Source organism: Gambusia affinis, linkage group LG05 (assembly GCF_019740435.1).
Source record: "Gambusia affinis linkage group LG05, SWU_Gaff_1.0, whole genome shotgun sequence".
Lineage (NCBI taxonomy): Eukaryota > Metazoa > Chordata > Actinopteri > Cyprinodontiformes > Poeciliidae > Gambusia > Gambusia affinis.
This window is the reverse complement of record NC_057872.1, coordinates 14544595-14560048: the sequence shown is the minus strand read 5'-3', so window position 1 is coordinate 14560048 and position 15454 is coordinate 14544595. Positions and strand designations below refer to the sequence as shown.

Sequence of the window (15454 nt, the reverse complement as noted above, 5' to 3'; positions counted from 1 at the left end):
TCCCGTTTTAGGTTGAGAATGGTTATCAACATCATTTATTTTTTATTTTTTGCTTTGTTTTATTTTAAAACTGTCTTTAAATTCAAAGGTTTACATTTATTTCCTCAGCATTGCGTAATATTGCTTTGTACACAACACAACAGGACTTTTGAAATACATTTTACTTAACTGTCTATCATAGTACAAATGGAAAAACATTTGAAGCGGGTCTTATCTTAGATTCACTGTTTGCGTCACAAAATCCTTGCATTTTAACTTTTAGTGTCTATACTTTTGAGGGCTAATGTATGTTACTTCATTTGTATTAACATGTACCCTTAGTTGTTGCATGTAAAAATCCATTGCTTGTTTTTATGACGTCATCCCACTAATTTTCTCAGTCTGCTAACATCTTCCATTGCTTGTTGCTTTTCTGTACTAATGCCTATGGCGCTTCTTGTCTGACAAGCATGTTTTGTGTGTCTCATTTCTGTGCGTTGTCTCCCCTGGGCAAACCATCTGCGGTTTCACATTGTCTCCTTCCAAATTTCCACTTCCCGCCTCCTGCCCACCGACATCCTCCCTTTTATCCATTCATCCCTCGGCCCCTCCTCTAACCACAGAGAAGAGGAAGAGGAAGAAGAGGAGGATGAGGATGAGGAGGCCGAGGCAGATGATGAAAGCCAACCAGACACTGAACCCTCTAGACAGGGCTCTCACAGGTATTTGAGGCCAGCCAAGCAGGATGCAATTGCCTCTTTTTTCTTCTCTTAGCATCTTCCCTGTCTGATTGCCTCACTCCTTCTATTTGGACTCCTGCTTTCTTGTATTTTGTCCCCCTAGTGTGGCTCCAGATGTAGCAGACACTCCTAACATGTGTTTGAACTTAAAGTGTATGACCAACATCCTCCTTAAAGCCAGTGACCCTGCAGGGCAGAGAGACTTTCTCAGCATCAAGACCAGGACACCATCTCCTGTGTCCGTTGCACCTAAAAAGAGGACCTTTAGTCCTTGGTGTGTTCCTTTCTGCCACCGTTTTCTTGTCTGGTGCTAGTTGGAAAGACAGGCTTTGCACATGCTCAGTAGTAGTCAGACTGGAACCCTTTTCATGTCCCTTCATTCGTTGAGTTAAACCAGGCTCAGGTGTCTTAGATTTGATGAGGGACTTGCATTACAACTGGCTCATTACTCATTGTGAAGCACATCACCACTAAAGCCTGTATTTCTCCCAGTGAAACTTCAGAAAGCATAAAAGCACAACTAATGACACTATTATTTAAAATCAGCCCTCGTTATTATACAGTTTAGCACTTTAAATGCCAGATCAGTTTCACTGAATATATATAGTGTTAGTTCCCCAGTTTGTGATACTTGCCAGAGAAAATGTTGAACCCATTTAGGTTTACTTGCATTCAACAGAACAACAGCCTTCTAGATATTTTCTTTCCTGTGGTCTATTAGTAAAATTGATGTTCTCAGCCATAGTCAACTTAAAAGCAAGTCTTTCAGCCTATTTGATGCATTAGTATCAGTTAAAGCCAATCCAAGGAAAATTTGTTGAATTTGACCACTGATCTACTCATTGGTGTAATACCAGTCATAGTAGATTTTGCACTTTCTTACCATATTCCAGGTTAACTGCAGCTGATATTATTCCCTATAAAACATATTATAAATAATACACTTAAATTGAGAGTGATAGATGGTAACTTTATAGTACTGAAATTATACATAATATGCTGTACTTTTTTTGCTTTCTAAGAAGCTCATTGATTCAATCTACAGACAAAGATGTGTTCTTCCTGTCTGCTTTGTTTTCTTGTGGCCATTAAACTCTATATAATCCATCTGTTCTCTAACTTGACTGAATGGCTAACAGTTGATCTTTTTCTCTCTGTCTTACTTTATCTTTTCTCTTGCTTCCATCTTCAGTCTGGCAGATACTCCATCTTCTACAATTTACTCAGCTACAAAGCCCTGCTGGGCTGAGAGGTAAGATCAGGAGTCAGCAGGTCAGGTGCAAACAGGAAAATATTATGGAAATGCTGATGCTAATTTCGGAAGTTTGAAACGTGCAACACAAAAAAATGTGACTAAACAACTACTCAGTAAATTACAATATCATTCAAAACTTAATTTATTTCATTCGTTAGATTCACAAAGCAAGAGTCAAGAGTAACCTTGATCACCATGACTTATGAAAACCCAGAATTCAATTTTCAGAAATCTGAATACATAAAAGCATTTAAAGCAGGGGTGTCAAAGTCAAATGGACGGAGGGCCAAATAAAAAATTTAGCTACAAGCCGAGGGCCGGACTGATCGAATGTTCATTGAAATTTTTTTAAATGACGCATATAGTCTAGTGCAGCGGACCGGCCCAAGCCTACGTAAATTTCCTGCGGACGGGGGTGGCGTGCGCGTGCGCAGAGGATCGAACGGGGGTGTTGTGAGGATCGAAGGGGTGCGTTGTGAGGATCGAACGGGGGGGGGGAGGGGGGGGAGGGGGGGGAGGGGGCATCTCGCATTTTTTCAGACGGGGTGCCGGCTTGCTGCGGTCTGCGGGCCGGTTCTAATAATAAATCAAGATCATCCCAGGGGCCGTAGAAAATCTTCTCGCGGGCCGGATGTGGCCCGCGGGCCTTGACTCTGACATATGTGATTTAAAGGATTTTTTTTTTTTTTTTTTTTTTTTTTGTATTAGAAAAATGTTGACCTCCTGTAAAGTTTGTCCATGTACTTTAAATGTACTTTTTACTTTGTCAAAACTCTTTCTGGATGAGTCACTGCATTATTTTGCTCTGCCATCAGCCTGTGGCTTTGTTAAGGTGTAACAAAAGCCCAAGTTGCTTTTATTGTTTCTTTCAGTTTGTCTGCATTGTTGGGTCTTGTGTTTCTTTTTTTTCCCTCTTGACAATACTGAGCAAACTGATACCATGGCTATTAAAGCGGGTATTGGTATTTTTTGACAGTGTTGGCAGGTGTCCCAGTCCTCATCGGCAATTAAATCAGTATCTTCCTAAAGATTGTCAGCATAGAAAAAGCATTAAGAGCCTTAAAATTTCCTGGTTGACAGCTGCACTGACTTTGGACTTGATAAAACTCAGTAGACCAACAATAACAAATGATACGGCTCCTCAAATCCTCACTCACTGATAAGATTTTAATCTGGACCTCAAGCAACTTGGGTTTTGTGCCTCTCTGCTTCTTTCTCCATGTCAGTGGGTCTTAATTTCATTTTCATGAAATGAAAAATTGACTTTCATCTGAAAAGATAACTTTGGACGACTGAACAACTGTCCAGCCCACTCCTGACGCTCAGGAGCCTGAATGCAGGGGAAGCCAAAGCTGAAGCTCATATCCAGGATAACTCTCAGTGGAGTGCCTCTTCAGCCACTCCAGTCACAGTTCATGCCTTAAAAATCTCAACCAAACAGTTGAAAAGGCAATGTTTGAAATTTCTGAAAACTGAGTTTAGTTTACTTTGCAGTAAGCCATACTCCTCAAAACTAACAGAGTTAAGAGACACAACTTGAAATATGTCACTGTGAGTGAAACATGAGCTTCACCTTTTGAATAAAATTACTGAACATTATTTCTAAACTGTCCAGGAATCTTGGTTTTGCATCATGTCACTGATGTTTTTTTTTTAAATTATTATTATTTTGGTAAAAGTTAGGAAAGACAAACAACATTGAGCTGCTTCTTCTTCATCATTTCCAGAAAAAGTTTTAATGGGAGACATCCAACTCCAACATCACCCATCCATCAACTCAGTAGCTCAACACCCTCTGCCCCTGACACCAGGTCTGACAGGTGAACACATCAAGACACTTTATATCTTTAGTGAAATTAGATGTCACTTGGTAAAGTGAACACCCATTGCTACATCTTTATTAATGCCGTCACATGTTTTCTTTTTCTTTACATTTTTACAAGCAGGACTGCTATCGGGAGCTTGCTGACATCTTCATACAGGCAACATCAAGAATCTCTGGCTGCAGAGAGAGAGAAGAGATGTCTGGAAAGAGAGGAGCGTCTGCAGAGGATTGAAAGAGAAGAGAGAAATCGATTCAAGTTAGTCTCACCTTGCCTTTAGATAAAAACCAGCATGATTCCATGTTGAAGAGCGTGCACTGTTTCTTCGCAACTGGCAGCTAAATATTGCAGGTGGTTCTTGTCTTAGCTCAGCTGAAGTGCTCATAAATCTCTCCTGAGGCTGAGAGGAGCTGAGTTTTATTTATGAGAATAATTGCACTCTGAAACACAACAGGAGGACTCTGCAAAAACATATGTTATCTGCACATGTAACTTCCTAGCCATTTGCAGGCCATATTCCAGATCTTTAACATCATAGCAGTCTAAGATTTCAGGATTCATGCTGAGCAATATATGCATCACTTAAGTACTAACGTGCCTTTTTTGAAGCTCGGTTGCTTTTTTTGTCTCAGTCGTGACCATGTGGAAAAGAGAAAAGAAGCGAGACAAGTCAGAGAGGAAAGGTGAGTTCATTTTTCTATTTCAAATGGATCTGTGTTTTTGTTTTCCTGTGTTACTATCCTGTTCTCAACTCCATGAGCTTTGACATGCAGCTCAAATATTTGAAAGAAAGCCTAGAAAGAAACTCAGCTCTTAGCAAGAAGTTGCCAAAAATTCCTCACGGCAGTTTATAAAAAGGTGGATGTCATTAGTCATCATTCAGGTCTTGATTAATGGGATTATGGCCCCATTTTTCCATAATTTTCCTGGAATGAGATAAGGTAAATGGCTAATATTTACAGATACAATCAATGTTATATAAGGCTGTCATGCTTCCAAAAATGTAACTCTGGCTGGATGTTTTTATTTCAATAGTTTCCAGGAAAACATTTGGCCCTGAAATAAATAACTGGACTAAACAACACCAAATTTAGTTTGGCAGTTAAAACTGGTTTACATTTTTGGCACTGCAACTAGCAATAGTACTAATACCACTTAAAACATTTTTCACATTTTCTCAATGAATTTCATTTTGATTTTATGTCTTTTGGTTTGTGTCTTTCTATATAAAGTAATTATTGCCTAATGTTGTTTTCAAAATAGCAAAATACCATTAATGACTATGTTACTGCTGTGCTAAAGGAAAGCATATCATGATTCTACCACCAACACCATGAGCTTCTGGGCTGATTCTCTGATTAATGGACTCTTTGTCTTGACGGAGTTCCATTTGTGCCATATTTTTTTCAGATGATGGATTGAAAAGTTGTCTTTGACAAGTTCAAATCTTGGGATATTGTTTTGTAATCTAATCCAACCTTAAACCTCTGGACGAATTTCTCCCTGATGCCATTTGTTCACTACTTCTTGCTAATAATCCTCTGATTCCTATAATAGTTCTCTTCATGCTGAGATTGAATTACAAATGGGATGACTCTATTTACTAATTAGGTGACTTCTGAGGACAAATTAATTTTGATGTATTACAGTGACGGGCCCCGATGACAAATCTTGACCACACACTCCTTAGATCTTGGTTTGTGAAAATATCTTGAAAGCCATGTAGTACATTCCTTCAACTTCACAGTTTTGCATTACTTTATTTGGACAAAATGTCCAAATAAATTACATGTGACCAATGGAATGTGAAAAGGTTTATTTGCAAGGGCACACTCTAATAGACCTGCACACACTGAATTATACAATTGAAATCAGATTGCTGTATGCAGAGACAGATGAAGTCTTCATTTTGTTTTGAAGGTGCAAAGCAGTAGAGAGGCTGGCTGCAGAGGAGTTTGATCGGGAGCGCCCTCGAGTGCCGACAAGAGGACGTACAGAAATCACCCTGTGTTTGAGTCCAACTCCGACGAACCGCTCAGTATCGCGCTGCTCCACAGCAGCACCCTCTATCTCACAGGAAAAGACAGTCACGGCTGCAGAGCAGATGTCAGGTAAAATATTTTTATTCATTTTTACTGTTGATGCTCAAGAGTTGGTGGGGAATGACCAAATCTTGCTTTCTTACATGGACTCCTTCCAGCGTAACTTCTTGACATTGTGGTCAAATCACTGAGTCTTCATCCAACCTCCCCATTAAGCTGTTCTGTGGCGTGTTCATGTGAACAGCTGTAATTTTCAGTTAACTCTGAAGCAGGCACTTCCTAGTAAACATTATGGCATACATGCTAAACTTGCATCAATCTGACCAGTGTAGCTTAGGGTTAAACTTCTTCTAGAAGTTATTTGATATCAACCTTATACTAATACTCCAGGCTTGTGGTTGGAAACTAACCAATTTAAATGAACTATACCAAATGTGCCAATAGGAGTGGTCAAACATCCTGATAGAATGATGCCAGAAACTTGTTCATGTCTATAAAAAGTGTACATCTTCCCTACAACTTCCTAAGATGCTATTGGAGGTTTATGCTTACATTTGAGTCTCTATTTAAATATGGAGTCATTTGGGGTTTGAGAAAACTAAAAAGAAAGTTCAGTTTTGGGCCCGTAGGTATTGTTTCTCTGATTCTCTGTATGTTACATAGTCACGCTACCTTGAAAAAAAAATGGGTTCAAATGCATCAATAAAAAGGACATACCAATGATGAGCAAGGGTTACATTCTGACTGGCAATGTACCAGCTTTTGGAGATAAAAACAGAAGAATATCATGTGTTATTCCAAAGAAAGTTTGAAAAAAAAGATCTGAAAACAGTTTCATTTAGCAGCTTCTGGCTCAAAATGACCACTTGTCCATATTGTCGCAAATTATGAATAAAAAGGTTAAAACTTGAGTAAATTCTACATTCTGATTTCTTTCCAGGAACAGAAAACTTATCAAGTCCAAACCTCATCCCACAGATTAGAACCAAGAGTCCAGCACCTGAACTACCAGCACCAGACTTGCCCCAAACAGCAAATAACAAAACTGAGACAAAGACACGTGTGGTTGCAGGAATTTTTGCTACGATACAGAGTGGCAAGAAAGGGGCAGCACAGCTTGATGAGAAAGAGCAGTCGGGAAAAGAGAAGGAAGAGAAACAAGAGCAGGAGATCCTTACAGAACCGGAGCGGATTGTTGATGAGGTTGGAGCTGAGGAAGCAGAGGTGACAGATGGACCAGAGGTTGGAGAGCAGGATGTTAATGTGGAGGTGGAGTTAGAGGAGAAATTACAACCTGCAGATGGAGAGGTGGATGGACAGATGGAGGACAGTGTGATGCTGAGTGAGAAAGAGAGACAGAACGAGGAGGTGAATGAAAAAGACAACTGCTCCGCATCCAGCATCTCTTCTACAAGCAGCACTCTGGAGAGGGAGGAGCGAGAGCAGAAGATAACTAAAGACACTGACTCAGGTAGCGAACCTGGAGTTACTCCTCTTTGCTGTAACTTCGTAGGTTTGTGTTTGTGCCAATCTCATTTTACACTAGGTTTACACACATATTTTATCTGCTATTTTGGTAACTCTTGGTCTTTTGTAAAAAAAAAAAAAAAAAACAAACAAAAAAACTTTCAAACCTTTTTATTCCACTTTAACAGTACTTAGTTTTTTGGTCTATCTATCACATACAATCTCTGTAAAGCACATACATTTGTAATATTGATTTGACAAACTATAAAAAAGATCATGGGGTATGAATATTTTGCTCTAATTAACAACTGTATACTTGTTTTCTAATCAACAGGCCAATGGACTCATTGTTTAAAGGACACAGATGTGAATGACCAATGCAAGAAGATTCTCAACAACAAGCGCTTCATGCTGGACATGCTTTATGCCCAGAAGGCCGTCTCAGAGGATGACAGGGACGTCAGAGAGTCAGAGAAGGAGCGATGTAAATGTGAAAAGGAAACGGATGGGAGTGACCCTATGGCCAGTTTGGCCAGCCGGATCTCCACACTGGAGGCAAATAGACAGGAAAGAGAGGACTGTGTAAAAAAATTAGAGGTGGGCAACCTGGACAACCACGGCAACGTCAGGGCAGTGGCGGAAAAATTTGGGGATTTAGTCAAGGGTCTGACATGTGCACTGGAGATGGAGGCTCCTAAAGAGCAACAGCAAACAGACAAATCATCTGGTTCAGCCCCGAAGAAAGAGTCGGATCACATCTGGGATCAGCTGATGGCGTCCCCCAGGGAGCTGCGCATCAAAGAAATGGACTTCACAGATCTTAGAGAAGAGGACGACATGGACATTTTAGATTTGGAGGGCGTGGTCAACTCACCTTCTCTGCCATGCAGTTCTGCCCTCCCACCACCTCCGCCTTTGTTTGGATGTCCCCCACCTCCTCCCATTCCGGGCAGGATGATGCCTCCACCCCCTCCGTTTATGGCTCCCATACCACCGCCCTCTCCTCAGCTGGGTCGAGGGGACGCCCCTCTCTTCCAAAAGAAGAAGACCATCCGTCTCTTCTGGAACGAGGTGCGTCCTGTGGACTGGCAGCGCAAGAATCACAAGTTCTGTAAGGAGTCCCTGTGGTCCAAACTGGAGCCGGTTAAACTGGATACGTCTAAACTGGAGCAGCTGTTTGAGACCAAATCCAAGGAGATGTCAGTAACAAAGGTACGCTTTTCAAATAATTGAAATTACTCATAAACGTCATGCAATTTAAAATGCCACAGTGATGCTACGTTGGATTAAAATCTGGTGGGTTTCCTCTTTGGGAACTAAAATAGCAATATTGCGGAAAGTAATTGTTGAATTTTTTGCATAAAAATAAACCAGATTAAATCCTGCATTTGGACATTGTAATGGAGAGTTGCTAAAGAATTGGTCATTAAGTCATAAAGAAATTAATACAGAACTGACAGTACAAATTGTTAATGTAGCTATGATAGAGGGGATTTTATGAGCAGTCGCCTCACAATGTTTTCTTCTTCTTCTCTTTGCATCTCCCAGAAAGCATCAGTTGAAGGCAAACGACAAGAAATCATTGTCCTGGACTCAAAGCGCAGCAACGCCATAAATATTGGGTTAACTGTCTTGCCCCCTCCACGCACAATCAAGACAGCTATTCTCAACTTTGATGAGTATGCACTAAACAAGGAAGGCATTGAGGTAAGCTTTAATTAGTTGCATCAAAAGTTATATGTATTCTGAATGTAGTGTCAGTGGGTGTAAACTGTAAATGGGTGTCGTTAACCCTTCCTTGCAAGAATTATGATCCTTTGTGTCAAGATTTTTTTTCCTTTCTTTTTTTTTATTTTCTTAAGGCATAAAAAAGGTAGGAAAATAAATGTTGTAATATATATATGTATACTTGCAAGAGTCGTCTACAGTAGAAGGAGTGACAGGGTTGGTGGGCATGCTTTTTTGTCGGCCATATTGGATTTAACAAGAATAATTTCTCGCATTTGCAGCTGATGGCCAATAGTTGATAGTGTATTTTATGATGCAGTAGTGTCCACTTCAGTAGACAGTGTGCATTTATAATATAAAAATCCACAAGAAGCACAAGAAAATGGCTTTTCGATAGCTGTCCACTGTAGTGACCACTATGCATAAAAAGGTTAAGAATAACTGTCAAGCTTTCTGTTGTAATAGTTCACATTGTTGTCTTTTGAGTACATTTAAAAAGAGAAATTATATTTAGGTAATGTCAACAACAAAATGTAGGGCATCTGCTGCAGAATACAGTCGCAGGTAACAGAGACCTCATATTTTTGGTATTACATAACCTGAGTTCATTTGTAGGAGACAGGAAGAGTCCTCTCCATCTTTTTTCTCTGGAGGTATTTGCAGTAAGAAAACAAAAGCAGGGGCAAAAGTTCAGTGCGAAAGCAGGAAACGGCTTTAAGAAGTGTCAGAATCAATGTTTTCCACCAACTTCTCTGACATATCATGCAAAGATTTCATCCAGACAGACAGAGACAAATTTTGCATCAGTTTGAATTTCTCCTCTGTACTAGAAAATCCTCACAATGATCCCCACAGAGGAGGAGAAGCAGAGGATCCAGGAGGCTCAGCTGATGAACCCTGACATTCCTCTGGGCAGCGCCGAGCAGTTCCTGCTCACCCTCTCCTCCATCACGGAGCTGTCAGCGCGCCTGCAGCTGTGGGCCTTCAAGATGGACTACGAGCTTATTGAGAAGGTCGGACACATTCCTGCTCCCTCTAATCCGGGGCAGATGAAACAGCCATTCAGCTGAACAAGTTTAGATCTTTCTCTCTAATACACACAGCATTTTTCTGTCACAACCTGGATGATATGCAGGCTTTTTTTTTTGTTTTTTTCTTTCTTTCATTCTTTCTGTATGTTAGTGCTGTAAATTATTTTCATACTCTTATGAATTATTTTTTCCTGCACTTTTAGGAAGTGGCAGAGCCATTGCAGGACCTAAAAGAAGGAATGGACCAACTTGAGAAAAACAAGACCCTCAGATACATCCTCACCACCCTGCTGGCCATTGGTAACTTCCTCAATGGCTCAAATGTAAGAAAAACAATCCAAGGAATACTTCTCATAACACTAGTTTTTCTCTAGTTGTCCTTCTATGTACTCAGTTTCAACTAACATTCCTACCAAATACTTTCAGTCAAACACATTATTTTGGGGATTAATAACACTAGAGTGTGTGTGGATGAGTTCGCTGCCTGATTGCAGCAGCTTCTGTTGAGTCGGGCTCCATCTGCTGAGAAGGAAGAAGGGGAGGGAGAGTTGTGTAATTAATTAATTTTTTTTTTTTTTTTTTTTTTTTTTGGAAATTCATGTTCATCTGGATTGCCTGTGTGTGAACTCTGTGGGTTTTTTTTCCTTTCACTTTGTCACAAAGTGAGATTTTTCTTTGTTCCTGTGACCCCATCTGCGCCTCTGTGGGAGTACTTTGCCTGTATGAGCCTCTGGGATCACTAAAGGCAAACATCCAAAAGGGGAAACATAAGTCATCAACATCAAAACGAGAAGTTTCCCGTAAATAGTGGCTGCATTTATATTTTTGCAGTAAGCCATTTATCGCTGGCAGCAGAACAAGGGAAATCCTGTTGGTATTTTGCCTTTCATGATGCATTCTGGACCCTTTTTTTGCTTTGTTGTGTAGAGAGAACAAACACTCAGGCCTTAAGCAGATTGCGGTTTTTGATACTAACAATCTAATTAATCTACATATCTCCAGTCGGCCCCATTTTTCTAGCTGTGCCGGATGGGAAATTCACTTCCATCTGGTGCTCGATTTCACCAAACTAATTCCATCCACATTCTCAGTGTTATTTGTGTCTTTATGGGTCTGTAGGCCAAAGGCTTTGAGCTGAGTTATTTGGAAAAAGTCCCGGAGGTGAAGGACACGGTTCATAAGCAGTCCCTGTTGCACCACGCCTGCGCCATTGTGGTGGAAAAGTTTCCAGACAGCACCGACCTCTACTCTGAAATAGGAGCCATCACCCGCTTGACCAAGGTTAAAAACTCATTATGTTCTCTAATATCTGTCATATTCACTAAAACGATTCCTCAATAGTTTTTTTTTTTTTTTTTTCGCAGGTGGATTTTGACCAGCTTCAAGACAATTTGGCCCAGATGGAACGCAGGTGCAAAGCATCATGGGATCACCTAAAAGTCATCGCCAAACATGAAATGAAACCAGCGTTGAAGCAAAAAATGTCAGACTTCCTTAAAGACTGTGCAGAGAGAATTATAATTCTGAAAATAGTGCATCGCAGAATAATCAACAGGTATGCCTGAATACTGAAGAGTGTATTTTATTCAAATTTTAAGTGAAAGACCAACTAAAATTGATAATATCATACATATTTTTCAAACTTTCTTACATGTAAAGAAGTGAAAAGCTTTTCAACTGAAAAGGTGTTCATAGTTACGATGATTAATAATTAGTGCTCTCATTTTCCATCTACTTCACATTTATGAGATACTTTGTTTTGGTTTTTCACATAAAATACCAATAAAATGCATCAAAGTTTGGACATCTCCAAACATCTCTGTCATCCATGCACATCTGCAGGTTCCACGCTTTTCTGTTGTTCCTGGGGCATCCTATCTACGCTGTACGAGAGGTTAGCATCCATCGCTTCAGCAAGATCCTGAGTGAGTTCGCCCTGGAGTACCGGACAACGAGAGAGCGCGTGCTGCAACAGAAACAGAAGAGGGCCAACCACAGAGAAAGAAACAAGACCAGGGGGAAAATGATAACAGACGTAAGGGTTGTCCATTGCTCTATCACACTTCTTGTTTAGTATGTGCTTCCTCAGTTCCATGAAACGGTGTTAACAAGCCATTTTCAGTGGTTTTATCTGTAATCTTGGGAAATCTGGCTTGTTTTCTGTGCGAAAGGTTGGTTTGTATTTTCAAAGATGCCATGACAGCTTTCTCCATGCTCACATGTATGAGTTACTGTAACAACAATCAGGGAGTTGGTTGGAATGGATCTCATTCTGTAGCTGCTTCAGGCTGACAACGGGCCAGCGCAAACACCTCGCTGTGCGATTTAAATCTCGGAGACCATGGAGAGTCGGCTGTTAATGGAGGAGGCTAAAGGGAAGGGACCCTTTCCTTTGAAGAGGACACCTAATTTAATCCCGGTGTGAAAATTCAAACCTGTGTCTCTCCCTCAAGGAGAAATAACTAGGGGCCACACCTCAGTCACATTCCTAAAGATCTTCCATCATATGTGCCCCTCTGTTACACAGATGAAGAAAACAAACTTTGTTTGCAATGAAAGATGTTGAAGTTCTAAATTGCCCAGAGTGCTGGAGTTTTAAATGTGAAAATTGGCAAAATCTGAACAGTTAAAATTCTGACCAAGATCATCCGGGCTAATCTTGTATATTTTTGTTTCTCTGTGTACGTCCCAACAATACATCAATTGTATATTTTACAGTCTAGCTTTTACTTTCCTAAATGGATTCTAGTTTTCCTTTGGGCCATACCTGCCAATTCAGATTTGGTTTAAATTTCCTTTGTATTGTTTTTTCTAATGATTAAAATACCTAAGAGATCATAAAAGGCCCTCTGGTTCTTTATTAGAAGAACTATATATGAATGCAAAAACAAACATCTGATGGAACTGTAAATCTGAGCTCAGCATACTTAAACTACTTGTCAGTGCAATGCTCCTTAGAACTGTTGTAAACGGCATAATGGGGAGGTATCTCTGTCCAGATGTGCTGGAGGCTGAGTGTCGGAAAGAACAGGAACCTCTTAAAGAGACAGAGGCCCAATTTCAAGGCTTCAAATTATGAAGTATCATTTGTTTTAAGTCATTTTTGATATATACAACATTTTTATTAAAAAACTGAATGTAACATAATTACTTAATTGTACTTAAAAAATGGCATTATGTGCCACTTTATAGCATACAATACGCTATAAAATGCACAATACTGCCCCTCTATGATCTACTTTTACAATATACCGGTACTACAGTATATAAGGTACTAGATTACCTTGTTGATACTAAATAGTAGTTGCACCATTAGATGTTGGGTTTTACATCACATTGATGTCATACCAAATCTATAATTAAGCATTTAACATAAAAGCAAATAAATTTTTTGCCAGAATATTTTGATTATTCTAATTACATGTTTACAGTATGACGTAATTAGTATTATGAATACTTATTTTGTTTTTTTTTTATTTTCATTAGAGTGAGGATGACGATGACAGTGAGGTAGGAATGTACTTACAGTATGTATGTACGTATCTGTATATTTTCTGTTTGGACTAACATTTAACAAGACGCACAGCTATATTTCTAAATAACAGTTTTACTCAAAGGGTCTACACACGTCGTGAGTTGTTTGTAAGACTAAGAAGGACTAACTTTGACAAGGCATGAATAAGAAACATGATGCCGCTTGGATATCGAGTGAATCTAACCTCAAGCTGTTACTTTTACTTAATGGTAGAAAAGTACAAGAATCCCAAAGCATGCTGAAAGAAACAGTTGTGAAAATAAGACATTGAAAAGTTTATTGTGTGCCTTTGAAATAACTAACTTCTCTTATTTCAGTCTGGGAAAGGCTATGAAAAGAGCTAAGTTTAAAGTTTTCACCTCTTTCCTTAAACCCTTACAGAGCGGTAAATTTGGAGGTGCCTCTTCAGACGCACAGGAGAGTCAGTCTCAGGGTATCCAGAGTGCTGACGATGCAGCGGAACATGAAAACATGAAGGCCATGTTAAAAAGTGGTCTGACGGACGCAGAGAGCAGCACATCCACAGTGCCCGGCCTAAGGAATCGTACCAGAGGAGGCAGTCTCAGAGGTCGGTCAGAAAGCAGTGTTTTACTGTTACTTCATAACTCATAAATGTGTGCTTAAGTTTTACCTCATCGTTCACTCTCATCAGTTCTGAGTTATGATGAATGATTTTCTGAACTTTCTCCTGAACGCCATCAAATCTTTATTGTCCAATTAGTCCAAACGTTTTCCTTTTTGATCATCCTCTGGTCACATAACTTGTTGAGAAAAGAAGAAAAATGAAGCAAAATTTTCAAAATTGTATAATGTTGATGTTATGATTAATCTACTGTTTTGTTTTTGTAAGCCTGCGTTTATTTTCTAAGGTATCCAGTCTATGGTTTGTGTTCAAATCCCTAAAAGTTAAAAGAAAAAAACTGAAATAAAAATATAACATTTTGCTGAACAGTAAAATATGTTCAGCAAAATGTTGCATGTCACTCCCACAGGATCTAGGTTTGTTACCATAAAAAAAAAAAAAAAATCAATAAATACACAGCACAATTAAAATCTCCTGCATTTTCCTGCCATCTGCTTTGTTTCTGCACTGGATTCATAAAGCATTAAGCAGGTGGGATCCATCACAATTATTCCCTCGCCAGCCATAAACATTCAGTAAGAGAAATGATTGACAAAAATATCAATCAGATCTCACACATAGACAGAATGACTTTTATCTTTTTTAACAATCCTGAGCTGCTTTTAAGTAAATCCATCAGCCCACCAAGATAGGTTTTCCCCTTTTTCATCTGCTACTTTGGTAAGGAGTATTTTTGATACACATCTAAGTAAATAGCTCAAGACTTTAAGAAAGCCATACTGAAAAACACGCACATTTAGAAAGTCTTTCCCCAAGTGCACGCAAAAGACCTCATTTAATTCTGGGCAAACTGCCTCAGTTCAGAGAGACACTGTTCAAAGACGTTATTTAAGAAGCAGATTGTTCTTTTCATGGAGAAGCAAACTTAGCTTTTCCCCTATTGAGCATCCACAAATGGCATTGGAAATACGTGATGTAAAAATTCTGATTTAGCCACGTCATTCATAAAACTAAGCTTGTAACTCATTTGCTCTATAGTCTACCTTATTACACAGCATAGTGTGTTAGTTTTCATTTGCTTCTGCTGCGTTTGTTTCAGGACGTATTGCTCCATGGTGTTCTACCAGCAATGACCCTGTGAACTGCACAGACGACACAGCGGACGAGATCATGGAGAGGATCGTTCGGTCCGCCACTCAGGGGCCAGGCCCGAGAACGCTACCTCGCGAAAGGAGACGATCCCGACTTAACAGGAAATCATGTGGGTGTTG

The 15454-nt window shown here is 39.7% G+C and overlaps 1 protein-coding gene across 6 annotated transcripts in view; it reads left to right on the top strand.

The window, feature by feature from the left end:
• fhod3b (formin homology 2 domain containing 3b) overlaps positions 1 to 15454 on the top strand; it is a 97206-nt gene that overhangs the window by 76300 nt on the left and 5452 nt on the right. Inside the window, exons 11-28 of one of the 6 annotated variants that reach the window (XM_044117564.1) lie at positions 603 to 701; positions 823 to 993; positions 1912 to 1971; positions 3702 to 3785; positions 3921 to 4055; positions 4430 to 4480; positions 5718 to 5908; positions 6780 to 7310; positions 7641 to 8518; positions 8855 to 9013; positions 9865 to 10047; positions 10269 to 10388; positions 11185 to 11346; positions 11430 to 11620; positions 11908 to 12100; positions 13552 to 13575; positions 13982 to 14168; positions 15283 to 15444. In XM_044117564.1, the coding sequence (XP_043973499.1) occupies positions 603 to 701; positions 823 to 993; positions 1912 to 1971; positions 3702 to 3785; positions 3921 to 4055; positions 4430 to 4480; positions 5718 to 5908; positions 6780 to 7310; positions 7641 to 8518; positions 8855 to 9013; positions 9865 to 10047; positions 10269 to 10388; positions 11185 to 11346; positions 11430 to 11620; positions 11908 to 12100; positions 13552 to 13575; positions 13982 to 14168; positions 15283 to 15444 (3581 nt within the window). Of the gene's footprint in view, positions 1 to 602; positions 702 to 822; positions 994 to 1911; positions 1972 to 3701; positions 3795 to 3920; positions 4056 to 4429; positions 4481 to 5717; positions 5909 to 6779; positions 7311 to 7640; positions 8519 to 8854; positions 9014 to 9864; positions 10048 to 10268; positions 10389 to 11184; positions 11347 to 11429; positions 11621 to 11907; positions 12101 to 13551; positions 13576 to 13981; positions 14169 to 15282; positions 15445 to 15454 lie in introns of all 6 variants that reach the window. The other 5 variants (XM_044117563.1, XM_044117567.1, XM_044117565.1 and 2 more) reach the window with 5 other exon arrangements.